Source organism: Vicia villosa, linkage group LG3 (assembly GCF_029867415.1).
Source record: "Vicia villosa cultivar HV-30 ecotype Madison, WI linkage group LG3, Vvil1.0, whole genome shotgun sequence".
NCBI classification, from domain to species: domain Eukaryota; kingdom Viridiplantae; phylum Streptophyta; class Magnoliopsida; order Fabales; family Fabaceae; genus Vicia; species Vicia villosa.
This window is the reverse complement of record NC_081182.1, coordinates 165,495,316-165,516,127: the sequence shown is the minus strand read 5'-3', so window position 1 is coordinate 165,516,127 and position 20,812 is coordinate 165,495,316. Positions and strand designations below refer to the sequence as shown.

The 20,812-nt window shown below is 38.2% G+C and overlaps 2 protein-coding genes across 2 annotated transcripts; both read right to left on the bottom strand.

Annotated features, from left to right (window-relative positions):
• Positions 1–9,750: 9,750 nt before the first annotated feature.
• LOC131656870 (uncharacterized) lies at positions 9,751–10,622 on the bottom strand. The gene is made up of 5 exons (XM_058926452.1): positions 10,513–10,622; positions 10,316–10,426; positions 10,139–10,220; positions 9,954–10,049; positions 9,751–9,868 (listed from the first exon to the last, which is right to left on the bottom strand). The coding sequence occupies exons 1-5, from the start codon at positions 10,569–10,571 to the stop codon at positions 9,770–9,772; spliced, it is 447 nt and encodes a 148-aa protein (XP_058782435.1). The 5' UTR covers positions 10,572–10,622; the 3' UTR covers positions 9,751–9,769.
• A 580-nt stretch (positions 10,623–11,202) lies between these two features.
• LOC131659317 (uncharacterized) lies at positions 11,203–11,781 on the bottom strand. The gene is made up of 3 exons (XM_058928524.1): positions 11,668–11,781; positions 11,334–11,591; positions 11,203–11,247 (listed from the first exon to the last, which is right to left on the bottom strand). The coding sequence occupies exons 1-3, from the start codon at positions 11,752–11,754 to the stop codon at positions 11,203–11,205; spliced, it is 390 nt and encodes a 129-aa protein (XP_058784507.1). The 5' UTR covers positions 11,755–11,781.
• Between the last annotated feature and the right edge of the window lie 9,031 nt (positions 11,782–20,812).

Genomic DNA, 20,812 nt, shown 5'->3' with positions numbered 1-20,812 from the left:
CCACCATCTCTGCTCAACATACTCTCTTCCCCTTGGCCTTTCTCCATGTGGGGAATCGACATGATTGGAATGATCGAACCAAAAGCGTCCAACGGACATCGCTTCATCTTGGTAGCCATAGACTATTTCACCAAATGGGTTGAAGCAGCTTCATATGCAAACGTTACAAGACAAGTTGTCGTCAGGTTTATCAAGAATCACATCATCTGTCGCTACGGCATTCCTAGCAAGATAATCACTGACAATGGGTCAAATTTGAATAACAAAATGATGAAGGAACTTTGTGAAGAATTCAAGATCGAACATCACAACTCATCTCCTTACAGACCAAAGATGAATGGAGCTGTAGAAGCAGCTAACAAAAACATCAAGAAAATCATTCAGAAGATGGTCATTACTTACAAAGATTGGCATGAAATGCTCCCGTTTGCTCTTCACGGTTACCGTACATCAGTACGTACTTCGACTGGGGCAACTCCTTTCTCCCTTGTATATGGCATGGAGGCAGTCCTACCTATAGAGGTTGAGATTCCATCAATGAGAGTTTTAATGGAGGCAAAATTAACAGAAGCCGAGTGGTGTCAAAGCAGATTCGATGAATTGAACTTAATCGAAGAAAAGCGCATGACAGCTTTATGCCACGGACAGCTATACCAACAAAGAATGAAGAAAGCTTTCGACAAAAAGGTTCGACTTCGCACAATCAAAGAAGGCGACCTTGTACTAAAAAAGATTCAATCTTTTCTCACAGATTCGAGAGGGAAATGGACTCCCAATTATGACGGCCCCTACGTGGTCGAGAGAGCTTTCTCAGGAGGAGCCTTAATACTCACGACTATGGATGGAGAAGAATTCACCCGTCCTGTGAACGTCGACGCAGTCAAGAAATACTTCGCCTAAATAATTAAAATAACAGCTCGCTAAGTTGAAAACTCGCAAAGAGCGACTTAGGCAAAAAAGAGCGTCTCGGTGAATCGAAAACCCGAAAGGGCGATTCAGGCAAAAGTTAGAGACATAAAAAAATAAGTAATCAATCCCGGTAAACTTAAAACCCGAAAGGGGTAGTTTACGCAAAAGTTAGGGATATATGGCAAGTAACTGTGTTCAGGACAAACTTGATCATTCAAAATCCATAGCGGAGTGTTCATTAGCAGTAGGTCATTTTCTACGAAGCGCGAATACAGCGCAACTCGGAGTGGAAGGGAAAGATAACGATCGTCACGTTTCATCGTAGCCCTTTTCCCAAAAATTACCAATTAATTTCCAACTTTGTAAATACTCCATGGAATCAAGCATTTGGCTGATTACCATTCCATATATAATAATTTGAGCCTTGTGCTTTTCCTTTGCAATCTAGTCTTATTCAGTTTCTTGAAATGCATTTTAAATTTAAACAGTCAATTTCTTGAAACAAATGTTTTCATAAAATAAAAATGAATTTACTTACAAAAATAAGGGTGAAATTTCTTTCTGAGGTTTGCAAACAGTAGGAAGAATGCGAACAGTTGCTCCGAGAACGGTTGAGACTCCGGGAACCAAGATTTCCCCATGAGGTCGCTTTGCGAACATCTCCCGATGACGGATCTTCACTTCAATTCATATTATTTACTTCGGACAGCGGACAACTGGTAACCAGATATTCCCAACAGAATTCGAACTCCAAGAAGAGGACATCTTCTGATCAACAAGAATTCAAGTCGTATCCTTAGGATTTTACATCCGCGACAATTCTATTCACATTCACTTTACATTTTATAATTGTCATAATATTCATGCATACATTACATTACAACTGCATAGTCGAATTAGGCTTTTAATCATGAGAATGCCCGAGTCACGAGGGCATGAACTCAAGTTTCCCCTGCAAGTCCTGGAGAAACTTTTTCCTTCAAGACAACGATCCATGTAGAGAGGTTTCCCCAAGCAAGTCAATAAATGGTGGTCTCCCTCAAAGAGATAGTTTGTTCACTTTTGGAATCCCTCAACTGAGAATCTCCTGCAGAGCAACGCTCGACAATCTTCTTCAGATAAGATAGTCTGCTTCACATTTTGGAATTCCCTACAGGTTTGGTATTTCCCCAGCAGGGTCAAGTGATGCCACTTCTTGTCAAAAAAAAAAAAAATTCAGAATCTCCCAGCAGATCGACAAATGATTCCCCAACAGAATCAGTGAATGGTAGTCTTCATCCAGAAGATAGTTCATGATCCCCAACAAAGTCAGCAAATGGCAGTCTCTTTCAGCAGAAGACAGTTTGCTCACTTTCTATCACAACAAAGTCAGCAAATGGCAGTCTCTTTCAGCAGAAGACAGTTTGCTCACTTTCTATCACAACAAAGTCAGCAAATGGCAGTCTCTTTCAGCAGAAGACAGTTTGCTCACTTTCTATCATAACAAAGTCAGCAAATGGCAGTCTCTTTCAGCAGAAGACAGTTTGCTCACTTTCTATCACAACAAAGTCAGCAAATGGCAGTCTCTTTCAGCAGAAGACAGTTTGCTCACTTTCTATCATAACAAAGTCAGCAAATGGCAGTCTCTTTCAGCAGAAGACAGTTTGCTCACTTTCTTTCATGACAGGGTCGACAAATGGCAGTCTCTCCCAGTAGAAGACAGTTTGCTCCCCTAGCAATTGGCAAATGGCAGTCTTTTCCCAAGAAAAGACAGTTTGTCTGCTAAATACTCAAGAGATCGACAAAGGGCAGTTTCTTCAAACAGTTTGTCTGTTTCCGGGATGCTTAACTCCCCACAGAGTCGAGGAATGGCAGTTTTCCTCTTAGGAAAATAGTTCGTTGATTCCCCAGGCATCAGTTGACGAATGGCAGTCTTCACCCCGAAAACAGTTCGTCCGCCTTCAAACAAAGTCATTAGCCCCTCAAAAGATCATGAGGCCATATGACATTCTTTCAAAGACGTCAAGTCAAAAGGAAAGATGGTGAAGTTTCTTTATTACCGTCAAATGGCATCTTACCTCCAAGCGCTGGTAAGAAGTTTGATGAGGAAACAGACCTTTGGAGATTTTCTCTTTATCTGGGATATTGTCCAAACGCAACTAAGACCAGTTTCGAGATTTGGACATCCGGAACGAGAGGAGGTTGTTTACCTTTTTCTAAGTATCAACACTTAGTTAAAGAAGATGGATTGCGCATCCTACATTGCCATCCATTCTCCAGAATCCACATCAAGTATTTCTACAGGAGTTTGTCTCCTCATCCCCCGCCAAGTGCGACAACGGGATCAAATCATGCAAAGATTTTATCAATTACAACATCTCAGGAGCGCCCAAAATTCGGGCATTCTTTGATATTTAAGTCTCTTTTACGCAGGAGAGATCGAGATCTCAATCTCTCTCCCTCCAGATAAAAGAAACTTAAATAGGGGCATCTGTCATACCCTAATTTTTGACCCCCCTGAGATGACATATCTTCAGGATTTTTTATCAGGTCAAGACAAGTACCCAGAGCAGTCATTTCTCCATCTGATACCTAATCGAGGATGCTCAAAGACAAGAAAGCTCAGGCAAAGGATCAATCAATACAAAGACTAGTCTCTAATACAATCATGGGGCTCAAAAAACTTCACTTTTCTCATCTATGATTGATTAGACATCCAGTCATATGAGTACAGGTTTACTCAGGTCACCAGACTAGGGTTTTGAGCCTATCAAGGACTGAAATCAGGGATCACATTTGGGAAACCCTAAAAAGCCCCAGGGAACCATTCAAAGACATCAATCATCTTCAAATAACTCATATGACAAGATCCACTGGACATTACACCTCAATTCAAAGTCTACAGTCATTATTTTCACATGGTCGACAAATTAGGGTTTTGACCTAATTCACCAAGATGGTTGACTTTTAATCAGGGCATGAATCCAAAACTCAAGACATGATTCAAGGATCTCTACTACCTCCATATAATCCATTTATATCATCCATTTGGGGAGAAGATCTTATTTTTACACAAAAGCCCAAAAATTCACTTTGTCAGGAAAAAGTCAACTGTGAAGGATCATCATTGACTTTTAAGGTTTTTGGTCAAAAAATGACTTTCAAAGATCAATATCATCAATATATGGATGTCAAAGTCATTTGGCCAAAGAAATTCAAAGAAATTCATCAAGGAGCGAAAAGTCGGGAATTAGGGTTTTTGAAGGCATGGTGAGAACTCAAAATTTCACCTACACAACTCAAAAAAACTTCCAACATGAAAGTTGTAGATCTTGCAAAATAAAACAACATCTTACAAAGGAACTTTTTTCAAAAGATCAACCATTTATGAAGTTTTGGAAATTTTGAAGTTTAGGTCATAAACACTTAGAAATTTTTCTAAGTATTTTAACCTAGTTTTCATCCAACTTTGGGCTCATTTTTCACAAATTTCCCAAATGATTCTGAAGAAGACATAAACTAATGAATTGAAGTAGATGTTTAGGGCTTTCCAAATTGTGTTCAACCTTCTCCAAATTCAATTTGAGCTAAGAGTTATGCTTGTTCAAAGTTGGCCTCATGAAGTAAAATTATAGGTCATGTGCAAATTGGACTTTGCAAATTTTGTGCAAATAACCTCTCTTATGGATGCTACACGACCCATAACACATCTGAAACCATGCCATACATCCATTTTCATCATTGCATAAGGATTAGAGAAGATTCCAAAAACAAAGGCATGTGATTATGTAATGATTGCATTTTTGAATTTATGACAAATTGGTGATTCATCAAAGGAATCTTCTCCCAACCAATTGGAGCTCATTTCTGCAGCAATTTGGTCCCCTAAGATCAAGCAAAACCGATGGCTAGGGAGTGGTATCAAAGAGCTCATCATTGCACTTGGGATATTCTTTGAATTTCTTCATGGCTAAGAAAGCAAATCAACTTCACTAAGGAAGCTCACTCCTCTGCAGCTATACTGATCCATTTGCCTATAAATACAGATGCATTCCTCATTCAAAAACACACCAAAGCAACCATATTACTTGCTTTCTCTTTCTCTTCTCTTGTTCATTGTTTTTCAAAGTTCTTTGGCAAGAAGAATCGATTTCTTCAAACCAGAGCTTATCTTTGGGAAGTGAGCATTCTAACATCTCAAGGGAGGTCATTTGAGGTGATCCAAGCACCTGGATCACTTCTGTAAGTGGAGGAACACCATTGTTGCTCTCACTTTGGAGCATTTGCAGTTGGAGGTCCATGGAGTGATTCAGGAGGTTTCAAGCCAAGCCAATCATCCAGACACACTCCTCAGGTCATAGTGAAGCTAACCAGATGGCTGCAGCTCATCTGTAACTCCAAATTCAACAACCTCCATGTTCACTTGAAGCTGAAATCGAGGGAGGTCCATAGAACAATTCAGAAGGATTCAGGCTACAATAAGCATCCAGTTAGCATCATTGAGTCTCAGGGAAGCTATTGAGATCATTCATTCAAGCTCAGTTGCTCTCAATCATCCTCACGACCTTCAGTTTCAGAGGTAAGTTTCTGAACTCCCTCTCTTTAATTTAAGTACTCTTTGTGAAATAGCTCGATTCTATCTTGTTCAGCATCATCAGAGGATTGAAAACCCTCTATCATCATCCATTTATCTTTCAGTATAGTCATTTAATTTAATTTTGAAATTTTAGGGTTCTTCACGATTTCTGGTAAATTAGTTAGATGTAGTTAATGATAGTTCATGTTAGTTACATATTTAGAATCGTGAGTGAATTTAGAGCAAGTTTCATGTTTACATCATTGCAAATGGTTGAGAAACGAGTGAGTTCAGAAATTCAAAATCATGGAGCTTGAGGTTGAAGACGAAGATGGTGGTGGCGCGCAAATTTGAATTCTCAGGGGAGAGTTTATTTTATTTTGAATGGTATGCGTGTTATTAACGACTGAACAACTTGCCCTAGTGGCCACACATGCGCTCTTAGTCTCCTCATGCCACAAGTCTGGGGTTCGAATCCCCCTCGCCCCAGACTTTTTGTTCCTTTTATTTTTTCATGGTTTTACTACTTGTTTGAAAATATAATGAATTGAATGCAAGTTACTAACACTGAGCGCGTGCTGGCCCAGTGGTTTGGTTTTGGGTATGTGACCTAAAGGGCGTGAGTTCAACCCCTCTAGGTGACAAAATCATATTTTTTATCACTTTTCACACTAAATTTCTTCACAACTTCACACAATTATTTAACCTATCAAATTAAATCATTTTCACTTCATTTTTCACACACTTGTTATTTAATATACCTATTTTATGTATAATCAAAAAAAATCATAAAAATATTATTTAATTCATATATTTTTATTAGGTATAAAATAGTATGTTTTAAGTGTTTTATTAAATACTTTAAATATATGTTTCCATTTTGTTTTAACCTAATTATTTGTGTGAATAATTTTATGATAAAACCCTAATTGTTTAGGTCTTAATTAAGTAAAAATCTTTATTTTTACTTTAATTAAGTTGACTTTTGTCAATTCTCAAAACTGTTTTCAATCTCTGATTAAATCAAATGATTAAGGTTTTCAAACAACAAAACCTCATATCATTCCAAATCATTTTCAAATTTCTGTTATAACCAGTACTGTAAAGTACTGGGCCTCTAATAGAGTGTAAGTCCCAAAAACCTTCTCTTCTTAGCTTGTTTTCAAAACTGTATTTTCAAAATCTTCTTTCTGTTTTCAAAAGATTCTTCTGGTATTTGAAGGGCATTATTCCCGGTGAAACTCTTCAGATACCTATGTGACCTTTGTCCATCTTCACTTCTTCTGTTTTCAAAAACCATTAACTGTTTATCATATATATTCAACTGTTATCAACAAAACAACAAAAATACTGTTGAGGCTCTGTACATACTTCTTCAATGGCCTCCACTCCATCCAGGTTAGGCTTTACAAGCTTTCAATTTACAGTCTTTATTTAAATTACTGTCAAATATAAACTATGCATATATTAGTTTAGAACTGTGTTTGAGTATAAACCTTAGGACAGTTAAACTATATATATATTATAGGAATATGGCCTAGGATTGAGAATGTCTTCCCGGTGAAGGCTCTTTCCTAATTAGAGATCTGTAGTTCAAACCCCCAAGATGAATTATTCCCGGTGAAACATCTTGGCAAAAAACCTTAGAATCCAAAAATAATAGGACACATCCACCCAAAGAGGAATTATTCCCGGTGAAACCTCTTACCCATTTGCTTAGAGCCAAAATAAGTTCAAAACTACATAGCTTTCTCTTGTGCTATAACAAGGACCCTCGACTAGCCTCCTCTTGGGCTTTGTACAAGGACCCACAGGCTTCTTAAAAGCATTTCCAGCTTCCTCTTGAGCTTGTATACAAGGACCCATCAGGTTTCTTATAAACATAGGAACAGGTCTTTAGTCACCTTTTAGCTTACCCTGGTGAGTTTCTTCCAATTTAAACCAGACTTTTAAACAAGCTAAGTTTGTCTCAATTTTGCATTGAGTACACCTTTTGGAATGAGAGACATGGACAGTCTCTGTCACCCTTATCTTCATCAATCTTCCTTAGCAGAGTCTAGGATCCATGTTTGATCATCCTCAGCATTGAGTCAGCCTTCATCTTGGGCTTTAAACAAGAAGTCTCCACTAGATAATCTTTCTGCCATTCATTTAACAAAATCCCTGGAAAGGGTTAGCCTCCAACATCTGTCTAAAATAAAATCCCTGGAAAGGGTTAGCCTCCAACATCTGTCTAAAATAAAATCCCTGGAAAGGGTTAGCTTCCACACATTCCTTCATTCTAAAATGTCAAAACCCCTGGAAAGGGTTAGCCTCCAAAATTAAATCAATAAATAATTTTATTCTCTTAGGAGATAATTTCCCCAAAGAGTCAAAATCCCTGGAAAGGGTCAGCCTCCAAAAAACATGATAAAGTCAGTCTTTTAACAGACAAATTCACCAGCTGAGTCAAAATCCCTGGAAAGGGTTGGCTACCAAAGAAAAACAGTCTTTTAATAAATAAAACCTCTTCAGTAGAGTCAAAACCAACAAAAACAGTTAGCCTCAACCTTGGGCTTCATACAAGGCACCCAAACAATAAAACTCCCCTGTCAACAGTTAGCCTCAACCTCGGGCATTGTACAAGGCAGATAATAGAGTCTCCCCAGTGAGTCCTTCATCACTCAGTAGCCACAACCTCGGGCTTTGTACAAGGCAGATAAACCATATCTTTCATGTGTCAAAGATTCCTAACACTTAGGATCTTTCCCCATATAGTCATCCATACTCAATTCATTTATTTAAGAGTCCGCCACAACCTTGGGCTTTGTACAAGGCAGAAAATAATGTTTTTCATAGCTAGAGTCAGCCACAACCTTGGGCTTTGTACAAGGCACATAAATAGAGTCTCCCTCAGTAGAGTCAGCCTCAATTCTGGGCTTTGTACAGAACACCAAATAAAATCCATCAAATAAACACTCTCCAAATAGAGTCAGCCTCAATTCTGGGCTTTGTACAGAACACTAAAATACCCTGTAATTAATCCTCAATGGAGTCATCTCCCAGAGTCAATAATATCAATTAATCAATCAAAAAGCCTCAAGCTTGGGCCTCATACAAGCCAGCTAAAGTCAAATCTTTTATACAGTAGATAGACATAGCTTATCTCCATAGAGAGATATTTTTACTACTCTACCACATTCAAACAAACAAACATTTCAATTTCAATTTCAATCAAAGTCTCCCATTTAGGACTCTGAAAGACATGCTCTGGCACATCCCCAGACTTGTACACTTTCCCTAATTTGGACGAGCATCTTTCTTTCATTTAAGAGGCATCTGACTGGCATACTTGCACACACAAGTAAGGTCCCCCTCTTGAATGAAATGAATCCAGTTATTTTGTCACTCTTTCAAAATGTTTGTGGTAGAATAGTACTAATACCTCTCTGTAGGGATAATTTCATGTCTCTTTACTATAAACAGAGATTTAATTCCAAGCTTCAACCTTGAGCTTCAAGCAAGGCACCCAAAAACATTAATTTCCCTAGTTAGTTCCCCGAACTACATTAAGCTCTGACTTCCACTAGGGATATGTAGGCATGAGGTTCACAAGGAATCTCAGCGAGCTAATAAAATACCAAAAATAGTCAGTTTGTCTGTCAGTCTGTCTTTTAAAATCAATTCAATTCCTTCTCCTAACACAAAGGAGAAACTTTCCCAATCATTAGCAGCAAACACAAACACAATGATACAGAGAAGGTTCCTGTAGAGTACTACAGATATGTAGGGTGTTTAAACACTTCCCTATGTATAACCGACCCCCCGGACTCCAGAATTTCTAGTCTAGGTGAAATCCCCACACTTAGCAAACTCCTAGGGTTTAGTTGAGATCTTTTTTTCCCTTTCCTACTCGTAGGACCAATAAGAAAGTTCGTGTGATATCGTAGGAAGAACTGAAATAAAATTCATCCCGCCACGGGCGCATTCTCCTTCCAAATTTCGCGTGAAGGGTTTAGCGTGCCGTCCTCCCAAGTGAAACGGGGAGGTAAAAGAAAACGACACCACAGCGCTGTCGTTGCTAAATGAGGTATTTTAATGTGCAGCCTGTAATTTAATCCTCCCAGTCGACCTGTAATATTTTTGACCTGTAATATGTTTTCAACCTGTAATATTTTCGACCTGTAATATATTTTCGACGATATAATTTCAGCCATCAGTAAGACAATATATATATATACTAATATAATACCATTATAATATCCAAAATTATATATATACATCATTACAACATCAATAATCTTATAGTTCAAATCGACACAAATCCTACATGAAAAATTGCTTAATATAAAAGTGACACAAATCCTCTTTGATTTCTTCCAACTTAAGTCTCGGGTACCCAGCAGCACGGAATTCGTCAAGGTACTACAAAACAAAAACATAATATGAATGATATATTTAGTTAAATGTAATAAATTATATGAAATTATCTTCAGTTATAAATTCATACCGTGAGCGGAATCTCTAATTGATTCGCCTGAAGGATTTCTTTCATAAACCTCAAAACAAAGTATCCGCAATCTGAACTGTTTCGCTGTTGCGGACACTACATAGAAAAACAAATAAGATTTTATAGTTGTCTTGTTTTATCAAGTAGCATAAATATTATAAGCAAAATTGTGAAAAATAATGTACCTGCACTTTGATCCAAGTAATGTTGTTTGATTTAGTCCGGGATACCTGTGCGTCCCGTTGACTTCGGAACACTTGTATTGATCTAATTAACAAATATATAAAAGCATATGTTTAGATCAATCCCACAAATAAGTAAATATATAAATATACACGAATATTTAGAACGATCCCACTTACAAATCAACGATTTCCTTCATAGCCGGATAATTGGTCCAGTCACCATTTACCGAATTCAGATAATACACGACTTCTCTTATAGGGTTGATAGCAAGCAACAACCAGTGTGCTCTATAAATTAAAACAATAGGTTATATGAAAATTTTGCTATACACAAAAGAAACAGAGATTAGATGAACCAAGAATGAGAAACTAACCCTACTGGTCGGGTATTATACGCCCAAAGATGCAGACTTTCTGAATTGCCGGTGGACATGAATCTATCGACTAAGAGCTGTCTAACTGATTCCGGTTCCGAAGCAATTGCCATTCCGTTGCAATGGGCGGAAGACACGAAACGGAATCTGTTAGACAATACAGTCCCGCGCAACACTCTGTCATACAACAACCTTAAATAAAAACATAATAAACATTAGATTATTTTCAATGAAATGTGTAAATAAATTATATTGTGGGACTAATTAAATAATATATCGGATGAGTGAATATTACCGGATGTATGAGTGCATATTACCGACGCCTAGTTGTTCATGCGTAAAAATCTCTTCCAAGTCATCAATTGCAATATGTGACTTGAATTCAATACCGAAGACACTTTCATCCATATTGATTTCACGTAAACCACCATCCTTCAAATCGGACATATCAACCATTGTTGCGAGCGTCGTCGGTATCGAGGCACAAAAGCACCGCCTTTTTTTGCCGCTATCTTCGGAGGACCAGTGGGTGGTACGCTACGAACTTGCTGCGTCACTTGTTGTGATTCCCGAGCGGATGCCTAAAAATCATATAAGTTAGGTAAAATATAAAATCATGCAGATTTAGATTCAGATTATATATTAACACTTTAAATGTACCTCTTTTAGTGATGCAACAGACTCCTCCTCCTATAAAATCCCTTTACACTTAATTGCGGGTTTTATAGGAGCAGTCTAAAATTAAAATGTAAAAAATAATTAATAAACGGTTTAGAATTGACATTCGAAAACTAAATGATTCATAATCATTTTCAATATACCTCATCACTAATGGTAATGAGCTCCGAGGGCCATGCAACAAATGATCCTATTGCATCTCGCAGCAATGTCGTCTCTGAGACCATGTCAGGTACCGGTAGCATCGCATCATGATCTAATACAACATCCACCGATACTTTCAGGTGTCCATCCGGGAGCGGTCTATGGTGAAGTAAATCTCCCAAAGTGTTGTGCACTTTTCCCTTGCCAACTAGTCGATAATTCGGTGACGATAAGTATAGTTGGCAAGATGAAATGCCCTAAACCAATAGTAAATATAAAGTCATTATCATTAATAAAATAGAACAATTTGTAAGGAAAAAAATTTATAATTACCTCGGGAAATTTCCTTTGACAGTTGATACTAGCCTTATCAATAGTTTCTTTCACCGATGAAGTGTTGCACTTTTCTCTCATATACATATCTTTATCTCTTTGCAATTCAGAGACTTGTGCTTGCAATTCCTGCAACTTTTGCAACACTTCTCCTAGGACTCTTGTAAAAAGAGGTTGGAGTCACACCATGACCCTTACCCCTCACCCGACCGGGATACTCAAGAGTATCTAGTGCTCTACTAAGTACGCTCCCCTCACCGGTGGATACCGATTGCGACAAGGTCTCCTGTAATTCATTTACATTTCAATAATTATTAGTGGAGATAAAAAATCATTTATATATTAAAAAAAATTTGATTTAATTAAAGACACAGTATTATACTTACACATTCAGTATAAACTCTCTGAACATCGGGATCGACAACTTGATTCTTGCCCACACGAGCTTCCTTCCACAACACATGTACAGGAAGTGAAGTTTCCTCACTTTTAGTCTCCTCTAACTATGCATTGACACAAATGATAAAATCGTCAAATAAAACATGCACATTTAGACAATTAATTAAAACGTATTTCTATTTACTTACAATTTTATCCTCTAAGCGTGCATATCCCAAACGCCCTTTTTTGTATGGATACGCGGGTTTGGATGCTCTCGCACTATTCGTGGCACTCCTTTTCCGAAAATCTTCATCTCTTTGCTTTACAAACTCAGCCCAATCTTTTTCATCAATGAAGATCTCATACTTTTTTGGCCGTCCCGGTGCCTCTTCAAGAAAGTTTCCATCTTTATCCTTAAGATAGGTGTTTGTCAAAAAAGCTTTCCACCCTCTATATCTTTTGCCGGCCAAACTAAGTATGTAGCGTCTACGATCATCTGGTATCTCAAAAGTCCTCTGCAAAAAAACATATGCATAGTGTGTTAGTATAAGTAATTTAAACAATTTATCGTCAAGATAATAACAACAATTAACCATATATGATATATACCTGAAGCTCGTCCCAAATCGCTTTTTTTTTCGCATCCAACTCTTCGCTTTTCAGATTCCATTTAGCTATGGAGACCGGAATATGCATACGAACAAGTGTACCAATATAGCTTGTCAACTTTGCAGAATTAGGACCAATTGCTTGTTTTTCAGAATTCCAATCCAAATGGTATACTAATCCTTGGTCTCTATGTCGAATGATTCCCTTCATAATGGTGATGCCTCGTGCAACTTCTTTTGCTTCAGTATCAGGTGGAGCATTTGTATCCGAAGCATCTCTTTCTTGAGCATCTCTTTCTTGTGAGTTTTCTTGTGAGTTTTCAGGTGGAGCATCTCTATCCGGAGCCATTGAACCTGTATCAAACAAACTAAAGCACATTAGTACACTATTAATAAGCTAACAATCTATACAAGTCAAATGGAAGTCAAACCATGCATGTACAAGTAAATCGGAAACGAAATCGGTACAAATCAAAATAAGCGTCAAAAAAGAAAGTTGTTGGAATTGAACGAAATTTACATGGCTATGGTAAAACGTCCCCACGGACTCAAAAATAAAGTCGGTTTTCCGAAATTCAGACCCTAAGCCCGACTTTTGATTACGGGCAGAAGCAAAACCGATAAAAAAACAGTCCCGAAATGTAAAGATAAGTGCATGAGCAGCTCCGGAATCGTCAAAATAGTATAGTTACATGTAAAGAAGTCAACAAACGGATACATGGTTCAAAAGTTATGTACAAAACGAGAATATGCACCAAAATTGAATAAGTACTATACTATTGAATAAAACAATCGGTACAAATTGAATAAAGCAAATTAGTCGGAATATGTATACTATTACCTCTATCACTAACGTCTCTTTCTTTTCTTGGTAGGATTGTGTTCTACGCGTCTCTTAACAACGCGGACGGTTGGATTGATCCAAATACCCTCATTATGATCATTTCTAGTACAAGATTCATTCTCATTTTGATCGTTTCTTGTACAAGATTCAATGCCAACACCAATATCACCTTGATCTTCAATGTTTTCATCAACTATTTTGTTAGATAAAAGCACTATAGACCATTTTGTACTTGTCGGATCATTGACATAGAACACTTGTTTAGCTTGAGAGGCTAGAATGAAAGGCTCATCTTTGTACCCTACCCTATTGAGATCCACTTGCAAAAATCTTGACTTATCCATTCGTATGCCACTCTTATTTTCAACCCACTTGCAACCAAATACAGGAATCTGAAACTTCGCGTAATCAAACACCAAAATGCGTTCGATAACCCCAAAATATGACAAATTTGCAAATTTCGGATTTAAGTCATTCGCACTTGATATGTGCATTGCTTCAGCTACCAAGGTAACACCACTATTTTGCATAGTACTTTTATCATCCTGTTCTTTGGTATAAAATGTGTATCCATTAATTGCGTATGCGCTATAAGAAAGCACAATTACACTTGGACCATAGGCTAAACATCTCAACCTTTCTGTTACTGAAGCAGGATCTGAATGATACTTTGAATAAATATGATCCCTAAACCACGGTATGAAACTTCGATTGTGCTCTCGTACTATCCAGTTCACATTTCTATTTGGATTTAAATCTCGGAGAACAACCTTGTGCATTTCAACATACGGCTCAACCTCAATCTCATTGTGCAGAACATACAAGTGCGCTTGATCCCGTTCGACCATTGATATTGTCACAACTTTATTTCCAATTAGCCTTTTTCCTTCTTTTTTTTTGACAATATGAGATTTGGGGAGTCCAATTGATTGAACATTTGACAGATATTCAGTACAAAACTCAACCGCTTCTTCAACAATGTATCGTTCGGCAATACAACCCTCCGGTCGACTTTTGTTTTTCACGTACCCTTTTAATATTTTCATATAACGTTCAGCAGGGTACATCCATCTCATATAAGCTGGTCCGCACAATTGTGTCTCTTTCACAAGATGAACGACTAGATGAACCATTATGTCAAAAAACGAGGGAGGAAAATACATTTCAAGATCACATAAAGTAACAACTATCTCTTTTTGCAATGTTGGTAAGTTCGCGGGATCGACCACCTTACTGCAAATTGACCTGAAGAAGAAACACAGCTTAGTTATTGCGCTTCTTACTTTTTCTGGCAGAATAGAACGTATACCTATTGGTAAAAAGTGTTCCATTATAACATGGCAATCATGCGTCTTCAAACTCTTTAACTTGAGGTCTTTCATGGACACAAGTCTTCTAATATCTGAAGAGTAGCCTTCTGGAACTTTAACTTCACTAAGGAACTTACACAATGTTTTCTTCTCCTTTCTAGATAGAGTGTAAACAGCAGGTGGCAGATATGTTCGTTTTTCTTTCGTCACGGGTCCCAATTCAGTTCTCATTCCCATGTTTACCATGTCCTTCCTTATGTTGAGGCCATCCTTAGACTTTCCTTGTATATTGAGTAACGTACCTATGACGCTGTCAAATACATTTTTTTCAATATGCATAACATCCAGGAAATGTCTTACGTACAACGACTTCCAATATGGAAGTTCAAAAAAAATTGACTTCTTCTTCCACCCACCCTTGACAAGTGAATGTGCAAAAGGCTTGCCAAACTGAGTGCTCACATCTTTCACCTTTTCAAAAATTTGATCACCTGACAAAAAAGGCGGGGCTGTACGATGTTCGGCCTTTCCATTGAATGCTTTTCTCCACCCACGGTAGTGATGATTAGAATTTAAGAATCTACGATGGTCGAGAAAGACATTCTTCTGACAAAGCTCCAATCGTGTCGTATCGGTGAGTGCTCACATCTTTCACCTTTTCAAAAATTTGATCACCTGACAAAAAAGGCGGGGCTGTACGATGTTCGGCCTTTCCATTGAATGCTTTTCTCCATCCACGGTAGTGATGATTAGAATTTAAGAATCTACGATGGCCGAGAAAGACATTCTTCTGACAAAGCTCCAATCGTGTCGTATCGGTTTCATCTTCACAAACAGGACACGCCTTTTGACCTTTATTGCTGTACCCGGATAGATTTCCGTATGCTGGAAAATCATTAATTGTTCCAAACAACATCGCCCTCAAGTTGAAACTTTCCTTCCTATACCCATCGTAAACTTCCACACCGTTCTCCCATAAAAACTTTAAATCTTTGATTAACGGTGCCAAGTATACGTCTATGTCATTCCCTGGTTGTTTAGGCCCAGAAATTAGCATAGATAACATCATGTACTTACGCTTCATACATAGCCAAGGAGGTAGGTTATAAATCATAAGAATCACAGGCCATGTGCTATGCGAGATACTTTGAATACCATGCGGGTTCATTCCATCAGTAGACAATGACAACCGAAGGTTTCTTGCTTCTTTTCCAAATTCAGGATAATCAGTATCAACTTTCATCCATTATGGTGAGTCTGCCGAATGTCGCAACTTTCCATCAATAATTCTTTCATCTGCATGCCAAGTCAAGTGTCTTGAATCGGTCTCACTACGATACATGCGTCTAAATCTCAGAGTTATAGGAGAATACCATAAGACTTTAGCAAGAGACAACTTTTTCTTATATCGAGGGGCACCACATTTAGGACACTCATTCAACGCTGCATACTCGTTTCGAAACAAAACGCAATCGTTTGGACATGCATGTATCTTATCATAGCTCATGCCAATAGAGGACAACATCTTTTTGGCTTCATACGTTCGATTGGGAAGAACATTATCCTTTGGTAGCATATCTTTCATAAGGGCTAATAACTCTGTGAAACTTTTATCCGATCATCCATTGTCCGCCTTTAAGTTGTACAACTTTAACACCGCAGACAATCTTGTGAATTTTGAACAACCATCATACAACGGTTTCTCTGCATCGCTTACCAACCTCTCAAACATTTTGGGACAATCCGCAAGATCTTCTTCAAGCGCTTCTGCAATCTCTTCGACTCGATCGCAATCGTATGTGTCTGTGCAATCGTCGTTTGAAGCATACTTCCTATTACAACTCGACTCAGCATTCCCGTTACTTTTCTCACCATGCATTGTCCAACATGTATAACTTCTATCAATTCCAAACCGTAGTAAATGGGATGCCAACTTATTCCCGTCAACCTTACCCCCATAACAGCAACCCAGGCAAGGATACGGCATTCGAAGCGGGTCTTCGGAGTGCGCAACCGCAAACTCAACGAATTCCCATACCCCTTTCTCGTACTCTTTCGACAATCGGTTTGAATTCATCCATGTCTTATCCATGTCTTAATTAAGCTAAACAAATGCTTCTTGGTTTCTCTATCAGGTACTAAGGAATTCTATCAAGATAATAAATAGCTATCATCATAATAGAATACCTAATCAGAATACCTAATCAGAATACCCGATTTCTTAAAGAAGACATTACCTTATTTCAAGGTAATATAAGTCCACAAACCAAAAAACTGGTTGAGAGACACTAAATTGATATTAAATAGAACCATAAACAATAAACTATAAGCAGAAAATAACAAACTATAAGCAAGAAGAAAGGGATAGTAACCTGAGTTAGACTTGATGTGGGAGATGGGTAGGTTTGAATCGGCATTGTACAAGTAGAAACCAGAGACTTCAAAGTAACTGTAAAATTAAACACACACACACGATGCAGTTAAATACAAATATCCACTGTACCAAACAAAACTCATGTAACTAATGCATGATAACATAAACTACAAGATATTTAACCTTGACATATAAGGTTCATCCTTTCCAAGTTTAACCTTGACATATAAGGTTTAAGGAATTATCACTAGAAACAAGATATACATCTATACCTCTATCATTTTTATTCACATTGTCTTCCTATCTTTCCTCATAATAATACCTTTTGAGGAACATGTAATTTATTTTTATGTACCCCACATTGCCATAATTATAAGACATAATTTCTTTTCTAATTCGTGACTTGTCGGAATTCTCAAATTCATAACACTTATGTAAATTCTTAGTTTGGCCTCTCTCTTATGACTCTATAACTATAGCTTCATACTAATTATGATTGACAATTAAACAACACTCCTTTCATCTAAAATCTTCATTAAATATTATATCTTCAACAGTTGACATTACTAGCTTTTCATTTAGATACTACGTTAAAATAATGCTTTAAGAACACTCCTTTAAGAGTGTTCTTTTTTACATTACCATCTTCTCATTCTAGATTAATAGATTTACTATTTGAATCTTTAGATGATGGACTAATGATGGTTTAAGCTTCTATTCAAATTTAATTTTAGAAAACTACTATTTTGCGAAGACAAGAGTTAATATTACACAACATATCAGTGTCAGCCTTAGAAGTTAGAACAAAATTATCCATACAATTAGTAGAAGTTATGAAATGAAGAAAAATATCCATACAATTATACAACATATCAGTACTGTCAGCCTTAGAATTTAGAACAAAAAAACTACTTGGAAGACTAAATTCAAATATATAATTATAACACTGCAATTCATATGGAAGACCAACCCAGAAACATTGATTACAGTTATACAATTTAGAATCGATGAAAGAAACTCATAGGTAGTGTGTATCGGAAAGCAAAGAGTGAGCAACATGTTTCTATTTACAAACCAGAAATGTTTCTATTTACAAAGACTGAGCAACATAGTGGGAAGACTTTACCTGAACAGAAGCAGCAAGAAGATGTTGATTTTGACCAAGAAAACCCTAAAATCCCACAGAACGGCGTAGCAGCGGCGGCGGCAGCGGCGGCTAGTTGGTTTGGGAGTGAGAGTGAGACGACGACGGAGGGACGGAGGAGTGGCTGAGACCACGGCAGAGGGAGTGAGAGCGAGGAAGCAGAGAGTACGTGAGCGAGGAAGAAGAAGACGATGTACGGATATGTTTTGTGTTTCTGAATAAAATAGCGTGTTTTAGTTTTATGAAAATTTTAAAAAGGGCTACCAGAGCGCTTTTCAGAAGCGCTTTCATATGCCCCTTTATACCAGCACTTTATTACTAAAAGCGCTTTCGTACCCACCCACTATAAGAGCGCTTTTAGAAAGCGCTTTCGTACCCACCCCCTATAAGAGCGCTTTTAGAAAGCGCTTTCATACCCACCCCCTATAAGAGCGCTTTTAGAAAGCGCTTTCATACCCACCCCCTATAAGAGCGCTTTTAGAAAGCGCTTTCATTACCCCCCCCCTATAAGAGCGCTTTTCTAGCGTGATTTTTAATTGTTTTTAGCCAAACCTACCAAAGCGCTTTTGGGCAAAAACGCTTTCGTAGGTGTGCTGTTAAAAGCCAAATTTGGCGTAGTGATTGTTAGACTGGCAACACAATTTTCGAATTGATCGACTGAAATCTCCTGTGGTACATGTGCAGCTTTCAGGAACTTCATCAGGACCTTGGCATGAGCCTCTGAATACTTTAGCAGAGACAGCATTGAGATTTTTGAAGCAGTGTGCCCCAGTTGTTCGACAATATTGTAATCACTTTTGCAGATGATCTTCAATATTTCCTCCATTTCTTGCCTCGATGTATCTTCAACAGTGACTTCCACCGGTACGTGAACTGGTTCAACTAGTGGCTCCTTGCCTCGAGCATTGATATCTTGATTATGAACTGGTACTTGGACTGGATTAGTAGCAACATTTGGAGAAATTTCTGGTGAAAAGATCCTTCCACTTCTCGTAATCTCACTAGTACCCACAATATTATCAACAGTTGGAGTAGTAAAATTCATGGCCTCTTCAATCGAGGTGTCTTGCTTAACTCCATGGACATAGACATTAGTGTCATAACTCCATGGGACAGCTTTGTCTGAGGAGTATGGAAATGGAGCCGGACTGGTGATGATTACAGATGCCACTTTGGGTGCAGCAGAAATTTTGAAAGGAGCTTTGGTAGGGACTTTCAATGGTATGTTAGAAACCAATGAGATGTCCTCTATTCTCATCCCATTTGAAAAAACTTCGCATAAATCGTCCATGGAAGGGAGCCTCTCAAACATAATGATACGACGATCCATCCACTTTTGAATTCCTATTTTCAGATTCTCACAACCATTGGGTAGGTGTGCACAATAAAAGCAATCAGGGTCACAACCTGGAAAGAAACCAGCTCGTATTAGCTTTCTTTTGACTTCAAGGAACGGAGTTGACAATTCTCTCACATCATAGATATAAACAGTGTCTATGATAGCATTAACGGTCTTGTCGTGTTTCGGCATAGGTGCAGTGATGACATTTGGAGTCTCTGGAGGGTCGAATTCAATTTCCCCAGCATCTATCATGTCTTGTATTTTATTTTTCAGGGCCCAACAGTGACCTGCGTCATGTCCTGGACAGTTAGAATGGTATGCACATGTTGCATCAGGGCGATAACTTGGAGAGGAAGTGTTGACATTATTTGGAGGGTCTTTCAATGTGATCAGATTTGCTTTCAACAAGTGCTGAAATGCTTGAGAGATTGGCATATTGATTCTGGTGAAGTTTCTTCTTGGTGCATCTGGTCGACGCGTATACTTTGGCGGTTGATCTTTTTGAGGTGCGGATGCAGAGATCAGAACAGCCCCTACAGATTGGTGATGCTCACTTTTGCGACTTTTCTGACTGTGCATTGTATTGACTTCATTTCTCCCACTGATAGGCCTTTTTATAGTACCAGAGGAGGAGCCTATTTGAATTTTTCCACTTTGAATACCGCTTTCAACACGCTCTCCAGTTAATATCAGGTCAGTGAAACCTGATGATGAGCTCCCCAGCAAAAGACTGTAGAAAGGGCCAGTTAAAGTACCCATGAACATGTCGATCAGCTCGCGATCAGATAAGGGTGGTTGAAGCCTTCCAGCTAGATCTCTCCACTTTTGTGCATACCCTTTGAAACTTTCTTTTGGTGCCATAGACATGCCCCGTAGTTGAGTACGGGTTGGTGCAAGGTCAGCGTTGTATTGATATTGTTTGTAGAAAGCAGCAGCCGGATCTTCCCAGGTGTGAACTTTTGCACTTTCCAGTTGGTAGTACCACTCGAGTTGTGTACCCGACAGACTTTCCTGGAAGAAATGAATCCACAATTTGTTATCTGCTGTATGAGGTAGTATCTTCCTCACATAGGACCTTAGATGCAGTTTTGGGCAAGAGACTCCATCATACTTTGCAAAGACAGGAACTTTGAATTTTAGAG